At 58.1% G+C, this 21155-nt stretch overlaps 4 protein-coding genes across 4 annotated transcripts; 1 reads left to right on the top strand and 3 right to left on the bottom strand.

Annotated features, from left to right (window-relative positions):
- Positions 1 to 4837: 4837 nt before the first annotated feature.
- On the bottom strand, positions 4838 to 7713 carry PRDX5 (peroxiredoxin 5). The gene is made up of 6 exons (XM_082659128.1): positions 7460 to 7713; positions 6116 to 6250; positions 5483 to 5614; positions 5372 to 5410; positions 5192 to 5253; positions 4838 to 5083 (listed from the first exon to the last, which is right to left on the bottom strand). Exons 1-6 carry the CDS (start codon positions 7649 to 7651, stop codon positions 4978 to 4980), a joined length of 666 nt encoding a protein of 221 aa, XP_082515254.1. The 5' UTR covers positions 7652 to 7713; the 3' UTR covers positions 4838 to 4977.
- Positions 7714 to 8299: 586 nt separating this feature from the next.
- Positions 8300 to 9248, top strand: TRMT112 (tRNA methyltransferase activator subunit 11-2). Its single transcript, XM_082659149.1, has 4 exons — positions 8300 to 8450; positions 8547 to 8648; positions 8790 to 8879; positions 8967 to 9248. The coding sequence occupies exons 1-4, from the start codon at positions 8373 to 8375 to the stop codon at positions 9072 to 9074; spliced, it is 378 nt and encodes a 125-aa protein (XP_082515275.1). The 5' UTR covers positions 8300 to 8372; the 3' UTR covers positions 9075 to 9248.
- ESRRA (estrogen related receptor alpha) lies at positions 9194 to 16873 on the bottom strand. Its single transcript, XM_082659099.1, has 7 exons — positions 16783 to 16873; positions 14985 to 15321; positions 11952 to 12068; positions 11663 to 11791; positions 11078 to 11245; positions 10710 to 10979; positions 9194 to 10280 (listed from the first exon to the last, which is right to left on the bottom strand). Exons 2-7 carry the CDS (start codon positions 15307 to 15309, stop codon positions 10021 to 10023), a joined length of 1269 nt encoding a protein of 422 aa, XP_082515225.1. The 5' UTR covers positions 15310 to 15321; positions 16783 to 16873; the 3' UTR covers positions 9194 to 10020.
- A 225-nt stretch (positions 16874 to 17098) lies between these two features.
- On the bottom strand, positions 17099 to 20544 carry CATSPERZ (catsper channel auxiliary subunit zeta; the record flags this gene model as incomplete). The annotated part of the gene is made up of 6 exons (XM_082660124.1): positions 17099 to 17230; positions 17856 to 17956; positions 18685 to 18751; positions 18966 to 19045; positions 19913 to 20264; positions 20524 to 20544. 6 exons carry the CDS (start codon positions 20542 to 20544, stop codon positions 17099 to 17101), a joined length of 753 nt encoding a protein of 250 aa, XP_082516250.1.
- Between the last annotated feature and the right edge of the window lie 611 nt (positions 20545 to 21155).

The raw sequence follows: 21155 nt of genomic DNA, 5'->3' as shown, positions 1-21155 counted from the left end.
CCCCGCACGTGGCTGGCGCAGAGATGACTCTCAGCAAACAGCCGCAGGATGCAAGATACTGATGTGACTGTGGGAAGCGGAGCCCCCGGAAGTCCGAATGGGTCTTCACAAGCACACGGGGCACGCACACACGCATCGCAGTGCCGGGCGAGACCAGCAACAGCCTCCTCTTGGCAGAAGTCACTGAGATTAAAAATCCACCTGAGGGACGCCCCTGGCGGTCCAGCGGTCAAGACTGCGCGCTTCCACTGCAGGGGGCCCAGGTTCCATCCCTGGTCGGGGAACTAAGATCCCGCCCGCCCCTTGGTGCAGCCAAAAAAAAAAAAAATCCATCTTAGTAGTGGCGATGGCTGCACAACTTGGTGAATAGACTAAAAACCAGTGACTTGGGCTTCCCTGGTGGCGCAGCGGTTGAGAGTCCGCCTGCCGATACAGGGGACAGGGGTTCGTGCCCCGGTCCGGGAAGATCCCACATGCCGCGGAGCGGCTGGGCCCGTGAGCCATGGCCGCTGAGCCTGCGCGTCCAGAGCCTGTGCTCCGGAACGGGAGAGGCCACAACAGTGAGAGGCCCGCGTACTGAAAAAAAAAAAACAAAAACGAAAAAAACACTGACTTGTTCACTTTTATTTATTTATTTAAATTTATTTATTTATTATTATTATTTTTTACTGCGTTGAGTCTTCGTTGCTGCGCGGGGGCTTCCTCTCGTTGCGGTGAGCAGGGGCTACTTTTCATTGCCTTCAGTAGTTGTGGCTCGCAGCCTCTAGAGCGCAGGCTCAGTAGTTGTGGCACATGGGCTTAACTGCTCCGCGGCATGTGGGAGCTTCCCGGACCAGAGCTCGAACCCGTGTCCCCTGCATTGGCAGGTGGATTCTTAACCACTGCGCCACCAGGGAAGTGTCAGCAAGTCTAGTTCTAATTAAGAACCACTATAGTCAAGTTTATGCTGGAACAATGGGAACCAATATCCAAGAAGCTGGAGAGAAGATAGCTTTCTGTCTCCCTCTCTGCACTTTTTACTCCTTCCCAAAACACATGTTGAATATTTCCCACATTCCCTACCCTGAGCAGGGCACCTTACCTGTGTTAAGAAAAAAACATGATTCCCAGCTCAAGCAGGCAGAGTTGGTGCAAATATTAACATAACAGATTGATACGCATGTTTATTAGCACCAAAAATCTGTGCCTTCACACAGATGCTACCCAAACTTCTCTAGAAGTTATACAAATACATGTATGTACACACACACACACGCGCGCACGCGCGCACACACACACACACACACACACTTTCTCCGCTGTCACTCCTCTATGCCTGTGCAGCCAAACCCAAACCAAGACTAGCAGGGTGTGTCCTCCTGGGGCCAGTAGCCTCCAGGGCTCCCAGTCATGGTGCCTGCACGGCTGCAGCCCAAGCCTAGTCTAGGCCAGAAATACTGGGACCCCTTCCAGCCCTCTCGTGCTCTCAGAAGCCCAGGTTCGATTCTCTAGGAGATGACAAAGATTCCCCTGGAGATGTCTTCCCAGCTCCTTCTGGTGAGGCTTTGGGTGCCGGACAACATAAGGAGATCCTGGGAGCCTAGAGACATTGGACGATAAGAGAATCACTAGCCCCATTATACTGATGTGGAAACTGAGGCCCAGAGGGGCACAGAACGGGAATCATCAAGGACAGCCCTGGGATTTGGCCTCTCTCCTAACTCCTAGCTCTTTCCCTACCAACGTGAAGGCTGCATGGTGGAGAGCGGGGGTTCTTTTTCTTTTTTATTCCAGCCGTGTATTGGGCACTTACTGAATGCTAGGCACTGCGCCAAACGCTTTACATAAACTGTCTCATGCATTCCCCACAATGACCCTACGAGGTGAGTTGGATTATTCTCACTCTAAAGATGAGGGAAGCGGGGTCAAGGAAAACCAAATAGCCCGCCCAAGGTCCCCAGCTCCCTAGTAGCAGGCTGGGACTCACAGTCTGGTGGTCTGAGCCCGAGGCCTGGCAACCCCGCTCTGCTATGATGCGTCCCAGGTCGGGGACGGGGCTCACCTGGAATTTTGGTAGGACTTTGGGAGTTCCTTGAAACTTTTAAAGAGCATGTAGGTGTCCATGTGTGTGCACACGTATTCAAACATGCATTTTCTAACGAAAGGGGCACTGCTCTTAGCAATACTTCAGAAGAATTTCTGACCCAGAAAAGGCTCAGAATCACTGATACTGAGAAAAATCCTTGACCTTCTAGGTAGAAGTTGCTGTGGCCTTGGGCAGGTCAGGACATGCCGGGGAGTTTTACTTGCAGATGTGTCGGGTGAATGTTTGAGGGTTGGTTGATGGATTCTAATGTTGGCCTTTAGGCCACCAACAGCCCAGGCAGGTCATGTACAGTGCTCTGTCACGTGTAGCCTCAGGCCTCCAGAACCTGCTGGTCTAGGCCACCGTGGCCTGGCCTGCCCTTATCTATAGGCCTGAAATCTGACCTGTCCGCCCTGCAGGTGGAGATCTGCCAGATGCTCTTACCATGAGATGGTTGATCTCGGCCACTCCAGCACCTGGAGCAGCTCACAGGACACCCACCACACCAGAGCTGAGCCACACGGCCAGCCTCCAGGGCCACTGAGGCCAAAGGCCCGCCTCCACCCACATCGAGCTCCCATCATGCTGTCCGAAGGGGCCACCCCGGCCCTGGAACCCCCTCATCCTGCCCTAAAGGCCCAGCCAGTGGCAACAGGACCCTGGAGGGGACACTTCCTCTCAGAGGCCTCACTGGACTTCAGCCAGCCCAGACATGAGGCCAGGAGTGGAGGAACAGAGGCAGCTGAGTGGCAAGCATGGAGACTGGGCTTGTCCTGAGAGTGGGGAGCTGCCAGAGTGGCACAAGGTCTGCTGGGAAGAGGAATAAGGGTGCCAGCCCACAGGGGGCCCGCTTGACCTGCCATCTACACCGGCAGACACCCGGCTCTGAGAGCCCAGCTGCTGACTCTCGTGCTCCCTCCACCTGGGGCTCCCAGGGGTTCCAAACCACTCACTGGTGTGCGCACAGGTGACCATGGAGGAAACTACATATGCCTCAGTTTCCTCATTTGTATGATGCGAAGATTGAGAGATGGTGTCCGGGAAAGAAAGGGCCTTCCCACCGTCCGGTCCAGGACAGCACTGTGACCCAGGGCTTGGCAGGGGCAGGTTACAAGGGCTTGGGAAGCTGGAGTGGTGGTCAGCCCCCTGCCCCACCCCAGCCCAGGACCCCTGAGGGGTGACAGACTGTGGGAGAGAACCGAAGGGACAAAGGTCAGTGGGCCGGCCATCTCAGGCAGGCTGAGCACCTGGGACCCCTGCAGGGAGGCTGGCCCCCTGCTGAGGGCCCATCCACAGGGACACCACCCCTTAGACCTCCAGCCGAGTGGTCCCCTGGACTCACCCTTCCCTCCAACACCCACAGGTCCCCCCGTCCCAGCACCCACCTCCCGGACATCACTCGGTCATCAATCCTGCCCCGCACTGGCCTCTCCCCTGCTCGCCCCGCTCCAGCTCTACATCCACACGGGAGCCCAGGTAGGAATCTGACCTGTCGCTGCCCTGCAGGCATCCTTCACTGGCCTGAGGGGCCCGCAGGGTGAAAGGTAAGCAGCTTACAGGGCTGCCCTCCCGGCATCCTCTCATTCAGCTGCCCCAGCGCTGCAGCACCTTGGGGCTGTTCCACTCTCCATCCCTATGGTCACATTGCTCCCTCCATCTGGAGCACTGGTCCCACTGCCTCAAGGGCTGTGTCCTGCAAGAGGCCTTTCCTTGACCACCTCTGCGACCTCTCAGCCTGCCCTAGGCAGCTCTGCACCTGCCCTGAGCCTCCACAGATGGCCGGGCAGGGCAGGGAGGGCCCCTCAGAGCCTGGTGCTCACAGGGCACATGGCAGGTCGGTGCCACACGTGAGTCAAGTTTCCAGGGGCCAAGTCCAAGTTCCTCTGAAGTGGCTGGGTGAGCCAGGCCTACCTACCTAACCTCTCTGTGCCATAACAGCAGTAAGAGCTCACATCCCACAGGGTCGTGGCGAGGATTTGTAGTTTAACTCGAGTACCTGCCTCCCTTAGGCTGTGAGCTCCTCAACACGGCAGGTGTCTAATAATCACTGTCTGCTGCCAGACACAGGGCTTCCCAGGGACAAGAGGCAGAGGCCCAAGGGGGAAGGGCCTGCAGACAGCCATGGACCTCAGCCCCAAGCCCCGCTGGTCTCCCTGACCCCCAGCCCCTCACAGTACACCCACTGCTGGGCAGGTCTCACGAGCATCTCCTCCCCTCTACAGCTCACCTAGACTCTGCTCCCAGGAAGCCCCCGGACTGAACCGGCACTGCCTCCACGGATGGAGCTCCTTCTGCCCATCAGATGGTCCCACGTGGCCAGGGGCCCTTCTTGGGATGTGGGTGCTCCCAGAAGGGGTTCAGCAGAATCTGAAAGAATGGTGGGGCTGAGGTTTGGCCCAGGTGTCGGGGGGTCCTTGGGACAAAGTTTCTACCCTGAGGTCTACAGTCAAAATGAGATCATCCATCACCCAGGTATCGGATGCAAAAGGTCACGGGCCCTAGGCAAGCCCAGGTCTGCCCGGGGCCTTCCCAGGTGAGCTCCCCCTGCACGACTGCTCCTTCCCTCACTCTTCAGACCACTGGCCCTTTCTCAGCTTGCAGATGGAAGCTTCATAACACCTCGTTCAAGGGACTTTCTCTGACTACCTCCTAAGTTAAATCAGGGTCCCCTACTAGTCCCCCCTTCAGCACCTGCCCACTACCCTCACAGCTTGACTGTCAATGAGGCCTGGCCCTGAGAAAAGCAGGAATTCAAAATCAAGGAGACAGACATGAACCAGAAGTGTTTATTACAGAAATCTGGCCGAAGTTCCAACTGAGTAGCCCCAGCTGAGGCTAGGCTGGGGCCCTCTGCCCAGGGCTGGGCAGGTGAAATAGGCAAGAACAGAAGGAGTACACCTGGGACCAAGGCCTCAGAGCTGTGAGATGATGCTGGGGGCCAGACTGCAGGTGAGGCCCGTGCCATCTGGCTCCACGTTCAGGGACTTCACGATGCCATCCTCTATCACCATGGAGAACCTGCCAGAAAGAAGGGCCGGGCCAGCTGCAACAGCCTGGGCCTGGAGGCTGGGAATGGAGACAGGTGGGGTAGCAGGGGAACCGCACAGGAAACCCTCCTGCTTTTACCTCTTCAGCCGTCGATTCCCAAAGAGGGACACCAGTGAATCATCTAGTAACAAATCTGTCTCCTGAAAGGAGAAGCAAAGGAAAGGTCAGGAACTCCCAGACCTGGCTGGTCCCCACACTGGCCATGTCCCTCCAAGTCCCTGCTTCCAAGATGGAGGCTGGGGGGCCGGGTGCACTCACCTTTCCAAAGGCCCCAGTGGGGTCGGCCAGGAGCCGAACCTAAGGAGAAAGTAAGGTCACAAGAAAAATCTCCTGCTTGGCCCCTGATACCCCGCAGGACCCACACCTCACCTTGCCTTCTGTGTTGTGCGCTCGCCCCCACTCTTCAGTCACAAAGACATCATTAACGCTCAGACATGCCACCACCTCGATCCCCTTGGCCTTCAGGGTGCCAGCCTGCTCCACATACCCTGGCAGGTGGGTCTGGGGAGGGGAAACAAAGATTCAGAAGATGGACAATTGCCTCTGCTCCTCAGCCTACCCTTCATCTCTAGGCCCTCCTCACTTCCCTACTTCAACAGCTTTGATCAGACAATGAGAACTGTGTAAGCCACAGTTCCTTTTTGCCTTGGCCACTAGGACGCTCAGATCCAAACTTAAGTGTTCCTTGGTCAAGACCATGCACTTTCCATGGGCAGGACTATGTCTCATTTACCCAAGTCCCAAGTCCCTTCCACTGTGCCTGTCACCCAGCAGGATCAATGAGAGGTGTTGGATTTCATTGCATCACCTTTTCTCCTACATTCCTGGTACCTGTTCACAGCCTCAACTTATTTTTTTAAAAACCCAATAACGGTTTTTTAACTGTCACGTCATCTACATCCTCTTGGTACAAGCTACCCCAGGACTATGTAAAGGACTAATGAACAATACAAACATGTACACAAGATCCCAACTGCTGAGCCCCAGAAGGGCAGCCCTCACCTTGGAACAGCCAGGAGTAAAGGCCCCAGGGACTCCAAAGAGCACCCCCTTCTTGCCCTTGAACAGCTCTGCCAGGTTCACCTTGTTCCCAGGATTCCCTTCAAATACCACCACCGATGGGATGGCATCTCCCACCTAGAGGGAATGACACCAAGGTAAGGAGTCGGGGGGGGGGGGCTGCAGGAGGCACCCGGATGGTGGTGCCTCCTTGGCCCTTTGTGCGGATGGTGGATGGCGGACAAAGGGCCAAGTAGCCCTGCCTGGTCCGGTGGAGCCAGGGTTGACACTCAGCGGGAAAGTCCAACCCTGTCAGAGCTTCCAGAGGTCCCTTCCCAGCAACCACCTGGTTACCCCACATGCTCCAGGTTTCAAGGTGGCCCTATTCCTCTTAAGGGCCAGTTGGTGACAACAGAAAAAGCGAGAGGCCTCTCCAGGTGTCGCAAGAGGTTGAGTAAACAACCTGAGTTACAGGAAAGGACTGGGGTAGATGGGCAGGAGGAGGTGGGGAGGAGGCCCTGACAACATGGAGGGAGGGGATCCCGGCCACGGCTGAGTGTCCCACCCTCAAGAAGAGAAAAAGGGAAGGCAGCAGAAGGTGGGAAAGTTGGGGAGTGGGGTGCAGATTCCTACATCCAGAGGGTAGAGAATAAAAGAAGGAATCTCTTGAAGGGGGAGGGATCAGTCTACCTGGGAGTGTGTGAGGGCTTCATGGGGCCAGAAAAGGTAGAGAAAAGGGGGGAAAGTCAGGGGTGAGGGGAGTGCCTCTGAGAAACCCAGCAGTTGGTTGTAGGATGCAGAAGGAGGGGGGAGATCTCAGAAGACTGTGGGGCAAAGGGGAGTCCCAAGGAGCTGGGGATGGTTCCAGAAGATGAGAAGGGTGAAAAACTCAGAAGCGTGGGAATTAGCCACGAGAGGAGTGCAGTGGGGGCGGGAAGGTATGGAGGAGGGCACATATGGGGATTGAAAAGGGTAAAGGAGATGGTTCCATAAGGTGGGAAGCCATGGTACTCAACCTCCTGAAAATGGTGAAGACTCAACACTGGTGTCCCAAGGTGGATGCGGAAGGGAGATGAGGGGAAGGCTCAAAAGCCTTGACTGTCCCAGGAGATGGAGCATGAGGCCCCTAAAACTGGCAACAACGTTGCAGCCACAGGGTCTTGATGAAGGGATGGGGGGGGGGGGGACACAGACGGCGGAAGGAGCCTCTAGGGCAGCGGGGAGGGGTCCGGAGGGTAAGAAAGAGGGTGACTCTCCCCCAGACAAGAGGGACGAAGGGGCTTGGGGAAATAGGCGGGGGGCGGGGGGGGCCGCGAAGAGGTCAGGCCTGGCTGGGCCAACGGTCACCTTGATCGGGGCCATGGCTACAGCAGCGCTTCTGAAACCTCGGACCCCGCCAAGCGTCCACTCTAGGCCTCCTTTCACGCACCCTCCGGCTCCCGCTGCTGCCGCTGCCGCTGCCGCACACTCAGCGACGGCCGGCCGGGAGACCGCCGAGCCCGCTCTACTGCCCAGGATGCGCAGCCACGCCAGCGGCATGCCGGGTCTCGAAACCACAATTGCCCCGCCCCTGCCTCGAGGCTAAGGTAGAAGGCTGGGCGGGACAAAGATGCTACCACGCAATCCTGCGAAAGGCGGAGCAAAAGGCGGGGCGTAGGTCACCCCGGCCCCCTGCGCAGCGCCTCCACTGCGCAGGCGCGGGCGCCGCGCTCAAGGCGGAGTCTTCGACAGGGCTCGGCTCATCTGCATTAGGGACTGGATCACTTGCGCACTTGCAAATGGGCGGAGCTTTCGGCTGCCGCGCAGCTTATTTGCATGCAAGCATAGGGTGCTGCTGTTTTGATTGGCATAGTTTACGGACTGGGGCAGTATTTCCGTTCCTTAACCGAAGCAAGGGGCGAGGAACGATGGTGTCAGGCGCCTGTGTAGGAGTAAAGCATATTTATTTTGCAGTCCACGAAGGCCCCTGCATTGCAGCTGTTTTACATATTTGCGTTGTACACGACTTGTAGCAATTTGAGGTTTGTCTCAGCCAAAACCACTGGGCCTGCGCCGTAGCAATCTCCTGCCAAAACGCTTCCGGGAGCAGCGTTTGATCCCATCCGACCTCCGTTCCGGCAAACACGGGAAGTTCTAGCAAGTTCGCCGGTTCCGCTCCTCCCAGCTGTCCAATAGGATAGAGCGGAGCAGCCCCGGAAATTACGCCAGGGGAATCCGCCCTCCTTCCGGTTCCGTCTTTGCGAGAGCGCGTAGCGTCGAGATGAAGCTGCTCACCCACAACCTGCTGAGTTCGCATGTGCGGGGGGTGGGGCCCCGTGGCTTCCCCCTGCGCCTCCAGGTACCGGCCGGGGGAGATCTCGGGCCCCTCTCCTGGGGGCAGGGGTAGGAGAACCAAGATCTGGTCCCTGCCTAACTAAATCTCTCCACCGCGCAGGCCACCGAGGTCCGCATCAGCCCTGTGGAGTTCAACCCCGACTTCGTAGCTCGTATGATACCCAAGGTGGAGTGGGCGGCGCTTCTGGAGGCTGCGGACACCGTGAGGACCCTCGTTTTCTCCCGTGCACACCTTGGCGGGGGGGGGGTGGTCTCACCGCAGTCCTTTACACCAGGCCAGGGAGCCTGGCCTCAGGGCGAGTGACGGGGATACCCAGAGATGATTTGGGCCTCTTGCCCACAGTTGCATCTGGTCGAGGTGCCCAAAGAGCCGATTCAGGGATATGAGCATGACGAGAGATTTCTGAGAAAGATGCACCACGTTCTGCTGGAGGTGAGAACCAGCCCATTACTTGCTTCCTGGCCATACGCCCACACGTGGAGGCTGTCAGTGCTCAGCTCTCTTCCCCTCTTCCTGCAGGTGGATGTGTTGGAGGGCACCCTGCAATGCCCAGAGTCGGGACGTCTGTTCCCCATCAGCCGTGGGATCCCCAACATGCTGCTGAGTGACGAGGAAACTGAGACTTAAAAGCGTGCCAGGCCCGTTTTTCATTTTGTGAGCGTATCTTTGTTTACGTGTATCCTGTTTGCTATTTCTATCCTGTGTATCCCCAGCCCTTGGTCCAGTGACACACCAAACACACGGTGTTCTTGAGCTCGGTATTATATTTTTTTTCTCATTAAAGGTTCAAAACCAAAAGCGGTTTCTCTTTGCAGCAAATATACATTAAAATAGAGTCTCTGTACAGCCAAGGGCTCTGGGCCCTGGCTTGCCCCATGTCCCTGCGCCTCCCTGGCCAAACCCAAAAATAAATATAGTGTTATTGCTCTGCAGGGCATAGAGACAGTGCTCTCCCTACCCCGTGAGGAGGCTGGGTGGGAGCTGATGTGGGCGCCCTGGCCGCCCCAGGGGCCCAGGGGCTGGAGCCTGCTTGGAGTTATTGCTTCAAGGGGGGGGGGCAGTAATGCCCAATGCAAATGATGAGGAAAGGAGCGAAGGGAGCAGGGGCCTTTGCTCTCCAAATCCCTCTCTGTTCTGGAGAGGGAGTCGGATTAAGCAGCAGCAAAAGCATCACCCACTGGGAGCCTGTGGCCTCCACTCCCTTCCCTCCCTGAGATCAGGCTTCTGCCCCCCCCCACCCCACATACACACACACACACACGCGCACACACGCGCGCACACACACACGTCCCCTACAGCCCCCTATGGCTTCCGCAAGGCCCCCTACACCCTGGGGGCACGTTATGGCTTGCGAGGGGCAGCACTGTGCCCAGAGCCTGGGCATGCACGTTCCCAGCTTCTGATACCCCCTGGGAGGGGGGAGGGGAGGGCATAGGGCCTGCTCCGGCTGATGGTGTTGCCCTGGCCCTGCCAGCAGGCTGTGGCACTGCCCAGACCCCAGCTCTGCCCCCTTGGGGCTGACCCCGTGCTGGGCGGGTCCTGCCAGCACCCCCACCTGTGCCCAGCCCTCGCCTCAGTCCATCATGGCCTCAAGCATCTCCAGGAACAGCTTGTGCATGGGCACCTTGCCCTCCAGCTTCACCCCATAGAAATGGGCCAGCACTTTGCCTGCCGTCTGGCGAAGGAGCGGTAGTGTGAGCAGCAGCCTGCCTGCCCGCCTCCGCTCAGCACCCCCTCCGGGGCCTGCCCGGCCAGCTTCATACTCCAGCAGGGCCTCGTGTAGAGCTTCTCGAAGCTGCTCCACAGCCTCAGCATCTTCAATGTGCACAGAGTCTGCAAGGAAAGGAGAGAGAGCTGTTGACGTGGGCCGTCTCCAGAAAGGGCAGAGCCACATCTGCCGGGGCACCGCTGGATGGGTCCCAACCAGGAGCCAGACGAGGATTTGCTGAAGCACCACCCACTGCTCCGCCCATCAGCCAAGGCCCGCCCTTTCTCCCTCGGCCGTGGCCGCCTCCTGTCCCCATCACCTTCTCTCTCGCTAAATGGTTCACCTTTCCACAAAAGTATGGACACCAGGGTTCAAAATCCTGCATGCAGTCCCTGGACCTGTCCTTGCCCGGCTTTGTGACTTTCAGGAAGTCACTGTTCTTTCTTCACCTAAGCTACAGTTTTCCTTGTCTGCAAAATGGGACTGTGCCACCATCAGAGTTAAAAACCAGAGGGCCTTACAGAGAGACCTGTCAGTACTTGCCCCAGACTCACCTGAATTGGCGAGGGCCAGGGCCTTCAGCAGAACGTATTCCTCGCGTTCCAGCCGCAGGGCCTGCAGTCGCCGCACCAGCTGCAACAGGGCAGCCCCCAGCTCCCCCAGGCCAGCTGCTCGAGCCCCCTCTTCATCCAGGACCAGGTCCTCGGCGAAGGCCAGCTCATCCTGCAGTGGAAGTGAGCGCTGGGCCACACCCAACACCAGGACCTCCATCCACACGCTCTGCAGAACTGACATCTGGTCAGACAGCGACAGTGACGAGAAACCTGGAGGGCAGTGGGGGGCAGAGCTGGCTGAGCGAGCGCACCAGAGCAGGCACAGCCCCGCCCACCCAGGGAAGCCCCACATCGCCCGGGCCCTCTACCTGGGATGCTCTTGGCCCAGCTGATGGTGACCACGATCTCTCGGTCAAAGAGGTCACAGAGGGTAGCCACGGCTGGGAGGTGTCCATCAGGGCCCGCTGGGTCGGGCATGGCATACAGCTTCTCAGGCTCAACCACCAGGAGGTGGGACACCAGTGCATTCACCGGGGCTGCAGTGATAGTTGAAAGTGGCACTCAAATTCATCACTTTGCCAGCACTTCAGGGTCAAGCATCTTCCCAGAGTCAGTCCCCCCGTGGCCTTCCTCAATAGCCACTGGCCAGCCAGGCTCAGACACCTCTCTCCGGGAAGGGCTACACTATCTCCCAGGGAAAGCGTCTGTTTGTGGACAGGTTCTGAGTGTCAGAAAACTCCCTGCTCCCAGATGTACTGCTCGAGGCCTGACATAGAAAAGGATATTTTCGTAAATACTTCTTGGGGGAAATGAGTAAACGAATAGATGAAGGGAAGGTTTGGGTCCCAGTGCCCAAGAGAACTACTATCCCGGGTGAATGACGTCAGACAGGTCTCCCATGTCCGAGCTCCACCCCAACCCCAGAGCCCCCAAAGACCCCACTGTGATCTCACCTGTCTTCCGAGGGCCTCCACCTACTGCCAGAGGTCCAGCAGGGAAGGGGCCTGGGAAGGGCAGCGGGTCCACCTCTGGCCGCCGCTTGTACTTCTGTCGCCCACCCCGGACACGGTCCAGACGTACCCCTTGAATTGTAGGACAGGGCTGTGTCCACGGGGCTGGGGCTGGCCTGCTCTCCAGAGCCCACCTGCCCAGCCCAGTCCGCCAGGAACTTCCCAGGCCTTGCCCAGCCCAACCCCCTGTGCCCAGCCCCCACGCCTTGCCCAGGCCCCCGCCAGCGCTCACCCTCCTTGAGCATGCCCACCCGCAGGCACTTGGTGAAGCGACAGGCCTGGCAGGCCTTGCGTCTCCGCTTGGTGATCTCGCACTCGTTGGAGGCTGGACAGCTGTACTCGATGCTCCCTGCCAGGAAGAGGCAGGGCTCCAGTGGCGGCCTCCCAGGGCCCGGAGGACGCCCAGCGGACAGGAGTCCCCTGACTCACCCCAGGTAAGCACAGGTCTGGGGAGAGCAGGAGTGCTGTGAATGGGGCAGGGAAGCCCGAGCACTGAAGGGAAAGGCCACTGGGCTAGGGGCCCCGGCCTGGGCAAAGGAGGGACTGGGACCAGAGGAGTCGGGCTGCACCTGGCCCAAGCTTCTTGTCAAGTCACGTTTCTGGGCTGTGCTGCTCTCATCAAGGGCCACAGTGGCCTCCACATTGCTACATCAAGCGGTCAATTCTCATTCTTATGTCATTTGGCCCAATGGAGCATCTAATGCCATTGATCCCTCCTAGAAACACTTTTCTTCTTTTGCTTCTAGGAAACCACACTCCCGGCTTTCCTCCCACCTCATTGCCACCTTGTGGTTTCTGTGCATCGGCCCACGCTCCTTCCATTGAAGACCCCTAGGGTGGCCCTCCGACCTGTCTCCACTGACTCACTCAAATGGTGATCTCACCAAGTCATGGGCTTTCAAATCTCCGTCTCTGGCCTAGACCAGCCTGAGCTCTAGACGTATCCCACTGCCTCCTCCTGCGCGCCTGGAAGACACTACAAACTTAAGCAGTTCTAGATGGAGCCCCCAACCTACCCCTCCAAAACCTGCAACCCCATTTGTCCAGCTGCTCAAGCAGAAATCTAGGAGACATTTTTAATTCCTCTCTCACACCCCAAACCCAACCCACTGACAGATCCTGGTGGGCTTCACCTCCTACTATGTCCAGAAGCGCCCCTCTTCTGCCCCTGGCAACTGTTTCTACCCTTGACCAGAGTCACTGTCACCTCCCCTCCTGCTCTGTCTTTGCCTCCTTAGGTTACTGTCAACACAGAGACATCCTATTAAAACCTAAGACAGGGAGTTCCCTAGCGGTCCAGTGGTGCATTTCTCCTCACAGCCTGCTTCCTCCTACACCCTACCTGGGCTTCTTCAGCTCAAGACACCTCTTCAGGGAGGCACTCCAGAGTCCCAGACCCAGCCAGGTTCCCTGGCACACACCCTGCTCCTCGCCCTCCAGCAGTCACCGCAGCTGTACTGTAACAACTGTGTGCAGTTCACTGTTTTCTCTCTCTCTCCCCTCTGCTGGAATGTAAACTGCTTGAGGACAGGAGCGATCCTGCCTTAGTCCCAGCTATGCCCCCACACCTGGAACAGTGGCCAGGACAACAGAGCACAAGTTTGTGAAGAGCAAGGATCCTGGAGGCTGCCACTTACCAATGGTGTGACCTTGGGCAAGTCCCACACCTAAGCCCTCGAACCCTCAGTTTTCCCATCTGTAAAACTGGGATGATTAAAAACTACTTCTGGGCTTCCCCGGTGGTGCAGTGGTTAAGAATCTGCCTGCCAATGCAGGGGACACGGGTTCAAGCCCTGGTCCAGGAAGATCCCACACGCAGCGGAGCAGCTAAGCCTGTGCGCCACAACTACTGAGCCTGGGCTCTAGAGCCCACGAGCCACAACTACTGAGCTCACACGCCACAAACGCCGAAGCCTGCGCGCCTAGAGCCCGTGCTTCGCAACAAGAGAAGCCACCGCAATGAAGAGTAGTCCCTGCTCGCCACAACTAGAGAAAGCCCGGATGCAGCAACGAAGACCCAATGCAGCCAAAAATAAATAAATTAAATAAATAAATAAATATAAAACTTTATAAAAAAACTACTTCTTACAAAGGTTAGTTGTGAGAACTAAATGGGAAAATCAAGGTAAGACATTTAACATGGCTCACAGCACCTAAATGCTCCATGAATGATCACTATTTATGGCTAGTGCTCGATAAATATTTGTCAACAGAGAACGAAGCATTCCAGGGTGGGTAGGAGACACCTGGACCCGGACCTGGACCTGTTGGCTCAGGTCTTCAGGGCCAGAAGGGAGCATGGAGCTTTTAGACCAGCGGGTCTCAGCCAAGTCAGAACTTGCTAGAATGTCACAATCAGTCGTGAGGCATCTGTCCAAAGTTCAGTTATTAGTAATAAGCAGAGGCAACAGCCTGGCCTTTAGGAGCTTAGCTCTGGACCTCAGTCGACCCAAGTTCATATCTTGTTTCTGCCATTTTTCTACCTGTGGGACCTGAACAAAGTTTTGAAAACCTCTCTGGGCTTCAGTTATAATAGTGCTGGCACCTTAGAGATTGCTGTGTGGGTAACTGAGAGCATAAACGTAACAGGACACAGTGCCTGGCACTCAAGAAATGTTCTCAAAAAGGCTACATGTTATAACCCCCAAGTAACCTATGGTTTATATAAAAATATAAGTAAAGGGCACATCCCAAATAATGCTTATTACATCACCATCTTGCTCACTCGTATTTTGATATGCTCTCCCGAGTGAGAAAAATTCAGTGAGTACTACTGGCAGGGATGCCTAATAGTCTTTTTAAAGTTAGGTGCTGAAGTACGACGTAGCCACTCTCAGTTACCCGTAAAAACCTGCCTTGTGCTCATGCTGCTTCGGGGAAATCAGCACAAAAGGGGGCATGTTCTCTGCTGGTGAGAGGCCAGCAGCTGCTGGAAGCAAGAGTAAAGTTTAGGAGCAAGCAGAGGCTGCTTTGAATTTGTCAGAGCCGCTGTGGAAGGTGCTGGGCCTAGAGTAACCAGAAACTTAGGAGGCATCTTGAGTCCCACTCTCACACCCCACATCCAATCCATCAACACATCCTGGTGGCTTTATTTAATGTTTAAGGGAAAGGACGTTCCTGGGAGGTAGGAGGGCCTGGGAACTCCAGGCTGCCAACCCCAAGTGGTACCACGGCAGCCTGGGGGCCTACTGCCACCCAGCAGTGCACCAACTGGGGAGCGCCAGGCCCAGAGGGCAAAGGGCACAGGAGCGGGGTGGGGGCTCACCCTGGATGGTCCTCTTGAAGAAGGCTTTGCAGGCCTCACAGGATGCCACACCATAGTGGTAGCCGGAGGCCACGTCCCCACAGACCAGGCAGAGGCGTTTGGGCAGGGAGCTGAGCACCAGCTTCCCACCACCCTGCTCGCCAGGCCCAGCCCCCTCCCCATCCTCCTCCTCCTTGTGGCCTGGGAGGCAGCGGGTGGGAGCTGGGCCAGGGGCCAGGGCCACGGGGGGCTCAGTCTCAGTCTCCGAGGAACCCTTTGGGCTGTCAGGACTGGCTGGCTCTGCCTTGATGTAGAGAGGCTCAATGCCCACCACCTGGCTGGACATGGCGCTGGTCACCTGCGGGAAGAGACCCGTCAGGTCACAGGGAGGCCCTGGGATGGGGGATGGAGACACTCTGTCACCCTGGTTGCCCAACCCCAGGCCTGGGGCCAGGCTTGCAGGCTCAGCAAGAGGGTGGGGGGGACAGAGTCCAAGGAAGGCTGCCCATGAAGAGCCACCCCCCCCCCCCGCCCGCGACTGTTGCCATGGAAACAGAGTCTCCAGAGCCAGTAACTGACAGCCGGTCTCCCACTTGGGAAACTGCAGAAGGCTTGGAAACCCCCTACTCCCACCCAGGCCAAGGAATAGGGTAACCTAAGTGCCCAAGCAACCTTCAACCCCGTCTGGAATCCCCAGCCAGGAGTGAGATACCTCTCAAATTTTCTCCAGATGTTAGAGAGCTCAGTGATCTCCCCCACACCTGGGTATCCTCCATTCCAGAGAGAAACTAAACTGAGGCACACAAACCCAAGGGTAGTTGATGTGCTCACACACGCGTGCGTGTGTTTACACCCTCACACTCCCACTCACCTGGGTCCTCAGGTGTCCTCACCTGCACACACACGCTCACACACAATCACTCTCCTGGGCAGTTTCACGCTCACACATGTCCTTTCCCAAACCCCAGCACTCACTCATGCTCCCGTTTGCCTTCGCACACTCCTCCTGAAGTGCACACCCCATAACAGTCACACCCAAGGCTCATAATCACACTCTGGCTCACACACTCTTACACTCTCACCATGCCCCCACACTCTCACTCTCACACACACACAGGCATAGTCCCTCGTGGAAACACATTCAGAGCCTCTCACACCTGACACATCGCCACCTCCAGCCCCAGGCACACCAGCGGGCGTGGCTCCACCTCCTTGCACCCCCTCCAGCACATTCGCTCTTACACTCCTGCTGCCGCAGAGTCCTCCACCACGGGGCGCCCCGCCCCCCCCAACCTGCGCACACCTACGGGAAGTTGCCTAAAGTTGCTGCGCCTCCCCTCCCCCTCCGCCGGCGGGGGACCTCTATCAGGTTATCAGGAAGTAATGGGGGAGCGCCAAGGAGGAGGAAGTTCTCCCGTGCCAGTGCGATGACCTTTGACCCAGAGAGGAGGGTGGCCCTAGGCCCCTTCGAGCGCCCCCACGTGGTCTTCAAAGCCCCTTCCCCGACAGAAAACCCTTCCCATCTTCCAGCCCGGCCCTCCCCTGGGACTTCGGCATGCTCCAGGTGCCGGATTGAACCCTGCCCTGGGACTAGATCCGAAGCCCAAGCCCGACTCTGGTCTCAGGCCGGCGCCCTAAGACCTGGACGCCATATCCCGCCCAGACCCTGACCCTGTCTGGCTTTCGACCGGGTCCCGACCGTGACCCGGGCCGGACCCCGCCTGGAGCCCGCCCCCCGCCCGCCTCCCTGCCCCGCTCGCACATGGCCCCGGCGCACCGCCCGCCCACCCTCCAGCGGCGCTCCCCTCCGCCCCCGGACCTGGGGCCCCGGCAGGGCGGGCGGGCAGGCATGGGGGCCGAGCGGCCCGGAGCGCCGGGGTGAGCCTGGGGCCGCGGGCGGCCCCTCCTCCGCCGCCTCCTCGGGCCGCGCCGCCCCGCCGCGCCGCGTCCCCTCACTCGGCGGCGCCGCCGGCGGCTTGTAGGACACAAAAGGACATCGCGGCCGCTTCCTACTCCGCTTCCTCCAGCTGACAGCGGGGGCGGGGCTGGCCTGCGCATGCAAAGCAGGGGGCGTGGCCCAGCCCCCTATGCTAATCAGGCAAGTGGGCCGAGCAGCGCCTGCGCTCCGGGACGTGTCAGGGCGGAGCCGGCGAAGCCAGCGGGCCGGCCTTCATGAAGGCCTCGCCCAGCCGCCGCCGAGCCGCAGCGGCGTACTTGCTTGCGTATGCGGCCGCTGAGAGGGCGTGGCCAGAGGAGACGCGGAGAGGCTACGGGAGGGGGTGGGGCCAGGAGCGTTCTTACGTAAAGAAGGAGGCGGGGTGCTCTGTGCGCAAGGGAAATGGGAGAGGTAGTTCAGCGGCCGCCTCTGAGGGTCCGGGAGATGATATACATATGTAGATGAGAGGGCGGGACCAGCGCGCGGGAGGGGGGGGTAGGGTGTCTGCATATGCATGAGGGGCGGAGCCTAGCACGCCCAAATTAGATAGGAGGTGCTGTCCCTTTCCCTTTTCCGCCTTCCCCCAGGATAACACGATCGGGGCACTTGGACCTCTCACCCAATATCCCCACAAAGCTGCTGAACCCGGAGTGGGAGAAGCAGACCTAATGCATGCAAGAAGTCCTGGATTTCGAGTCCCGGGAAGGCGGAGCCGATAGGGCCCGAACCGAGAACGCTCAAGGTCACTGCGGTGACCGAGTGAAGGTCACAGGGAAAGGCGGGGCCACGTGCGTCCGCCTCACGCGGGCAGCCACGCATTGACTCACGGACCATGTACAGAAGACGCTTTTATTTCTCTAAGGCTCAAAATCCACATGGACAGGGTCGGGCTTGGATCTGGGACCAGGGCTGGAGTCGGGCGGTCACTCGAGCCCGAGGCGGTGCTCTCAGATCACCATGACTTGCAGCCTCTTGTTCCGGCGCCTCTTGAGCCCCTCGATGTATCGCTGCAGCTGCTTGGTCAGGAAGTGGTCCCGGCCGATCTCCGATCGGTAACCTGGATGGCAGAACCCAACTCAGGGCAGTGAGCAGGGGCATGGCCTCCCCCAGGAGCTGGTCTTTGTTCTTTGGGGAACTTTGGATCTCCAGGGTACTGGGACCTGCCTGTTTTGTTTGTTTCGAATGGTCAAGTCATAGACCTGTGCTCCAAGCAGATGGGGGATTCAGAGTAGGATGGGGGTGTTGGAGTGGAGGATGGATGAGGAAGGCAAGTTTAGAGAAGATGTTGCCGGCCTGAATTAGGGCACTGGGAGCAGGCAGCTTTTGGGACACCGCTTCGACCACCCAGTCTCAGCCATTAGCCCTCCCCACCCCACCCCCACATTCATAAACTAAGCAGGGCAAATCAAAGGAAGTTTACTCAAATAATCCACTGTCCAAAGGCTCCTCACAGCAACCAGGGAGGGGCCAAGGCCACAGAAAGGCTGTCATCCCCCATGGGCAAGTGAAGAAATAGCCTTAGAAAACCTACATCAGGTTGAGAGGGGCTGCACTGAGGCTAGAGCCCAGGCCCTTGACGGTCACCCCATGCTGTCCCCATTGGGTCTCCCTGTGCCCAGTCTCCTAACTTTTTACTTTTCTTGGGGCTTCTGGAATATTTGTGAGTGGTAAGGGGATCTGACAAGGCAGACACATCCTGAAACCCCACTCCCACAGGCCGAAGCCCTGGCAAATCCCCCAAGGTCTCGTGTGGGAGCTGGGGGGATGGGGAGTGGGGAGGCTCACTCCGGAGGGCTTTGGTGAGGATTTCCAGGGCTTCATTCTCCATGAGTTCAGTCAGGGGCAGGGGCAGCTGGAGAGGCAGCAAGAGACTCAGATGTACAAGGGACCCCAGCTCTGCCCACAGCTGAAATGCCCCACCTGCCCCCTCCAGGCCCAAGACCCTCAACCGACCTGCCTGCCCCTCCACCCTGCAAAGCCCCCCCACCCTCTCACCCCTGAAACCCCCAACTTGCCCATCCCCCACCCCCCCACTAAACTCCCCAGTCTCCTTGGGTGCCTCCAACCCTGCTCTGCTGCTCCACCCAGTAGGCTCGATGGGGTGTGTGCTTCGAGATACTGAGCGATGACACTGAAGAAGACTTTTCTGGGAGAAGAGAAAAAAGGGATCAGTCATCTGCAGACTGCTGAGACTTCCCTGGAGCAGAGGGGATGTATGGGTAGGCATGTTGGCCGGGGTGGGGGGCCTTCAGAGACCAGCTCCAGGTGCCACTTTAGTGGGAAACAGGATGGGACAGTGGTTTAAAGCCTGGGCTTTGTTGTCCCACCCTCTGAGGTTCCAGTTATGACTGCCCCACTTTGTGAGACTTAAGGCCAGTGACTGACTTTCTGACCCTCAAGTTCTTCATCTGTACAATGGGATAATAAGAATGGCGCCATATGGAGGTTGTGAAGTTTAAAGGCGATCATGCAAGGGAAGCCCAGTGCCTGGCACAACAGCAAGTGCTCAACAAATGGCAGTTGTTATATTGTTATATGTTCCAATTCCCTGATGAAGGGCTGGAGAGCAGAGGTGGTGAGGAGAAAGGGAGGCATGTCCCAATCAGTGCACAGCGCAAAGTAGGAAGTAAATACTTAAAAATTGTAACCAATGACTTAATGAATGAAAGACAGGCACCTCCTCAAGCAGCGCAAATCCACAGAAAAGACATTAACTCCCTCCTTTCAACTATCCGGGTGATTCCATTAAAAACACAGGTCCTACCGCGCTGCCTTTGCGCATTTTCCTGCTCGTCTCTATGACCCCAGGACTTTGTACGACGCCTGCCCGGTAGGGGGCATTCCTAGAAGGTCTGGTTGATTTAAAGCGTGGAAGATTAGCGTTGGCGCCCCTTCCAGGGAATCCTAGAAACTTGGGTCCCACAGTTTTCCCCCATTTTACAGCAATAGAAACTGAGGCCCTGGCCATCCCCCTGCCCTGTGGGCGCCCACAGCCCATTGAAGCCACACTGACCGTCGTCGGTCTTGGAATCGTCCTCCTCTAAAGGGCCTCCCAGGGAGCTGCCGCGGCGCATCTCCAGCTCCATCAAGGCGTGCTCGTCCAGCTCCTCTGGCTTGAAGCTGCCCTTGTCCTCTCCGTCATCCGATTCTTCCCAGCCACCGTCCGAGTCGTAGCCAGCCTTCTGGTTGTAAGACCAGCAAGTCTTGCTGCCTACGCTGCTGCCCTCCAGTTCCGAGTCCTCACGGACAGTAGGCAGCGGTACATTCAGCTTCGGCTGCGACTGCGTGGCCGTGGTGCACAGATTCCGAATGTCGTGCGGGCTCGACTTGCCTGAGCCACGGTGGCCCAAAGACTTGGCCAACGCCTGTGGGCCACATACACCGAGGGAAGCCAAGGGTCGTGGGGAATTGGGGAGGAAAGGAAGAGCAGGCTGGGGGTGGGGGAGGATCCTGAGCCCATCCAGGGCCGAGACTCAGTTGCCGGGGTGGGGATGGGGAGGGGGTGATGGTTGGGAGCTGCCCTGAGCCAGGGCTGAGTGAGAGGATAGCCAGGGAGGGGCCCAGGGTGGACCTAGGATGAGTCTGGGGGCTGACAGGGTGAGGAGGACCAGGAAGAGTTCTTACTTTGAAAGGCTTTTCCTCCATGGCTCCGCCCCAACGGACCCAGTCGCCAAAGGCCTCGGGGCGAGGCGGAGGGGGTCACGCTCCAGGAAGGGGGAGGGGCAGGGTCCCGTCCAGAATGGCGATGGGGGTCTCGCGCGGGGAAGGTTCAAGCTACAGCCCTCCACACTAGATGCCGTTATGTCTCCCCATCCCTGCCCCCATAGCTGTACTGAGGATGGACGCACCGCCCATCTTGGCAGATCCCCATGCCAGACCCTATCCTTAACCTCCAGGCAGAGACACCGGTCCAAGCACAGACAAGAGTGCCACGCCTTGACCGATGGTTCGGGTGGTGGTGGGGGGGAGGGTTCGGCCTGGGGGTCGTGGGGGGGGGCCTGACTTGCCCCGGAGGTGGCCCGACGACGCAAGCACTCGCACACCCTCTCGCGTCCCCGGAGCTCCACGCCCGCAGCGATGCAGACTGTTTTCGTTTATTGATGCAGGCTTTGAGGCACAGTCGTGAGATGTTGTGAGGGACAGGCCCAGACGGACAACGAGACAGAAAGCCTTGGGGTTCTGGAAATGGATGAAGTGAGGAGGGGGCCAGGAGCAGAGAGTGGCAGACAAGCAAGCCGTAGCCTCCTCCCCAGGTT

The sequence above is a fragment of the Grampus griseus genome, assembly GCF_964374135.1.
Source record: "Grampus griseus genome assembly, chromosome: 8".
Taxonomy (NCBI): Eukaryota; Metazoa; Chordata; class Mammalia; order Artiodactyla; family Delphinidae; genus Grampus; species Grampus griseus.
The sequence above is the reverse complement of the archived record's forward strand: the minus strand, read 5'-3'. Positions and strand labels throughout refer to the sequence as shown.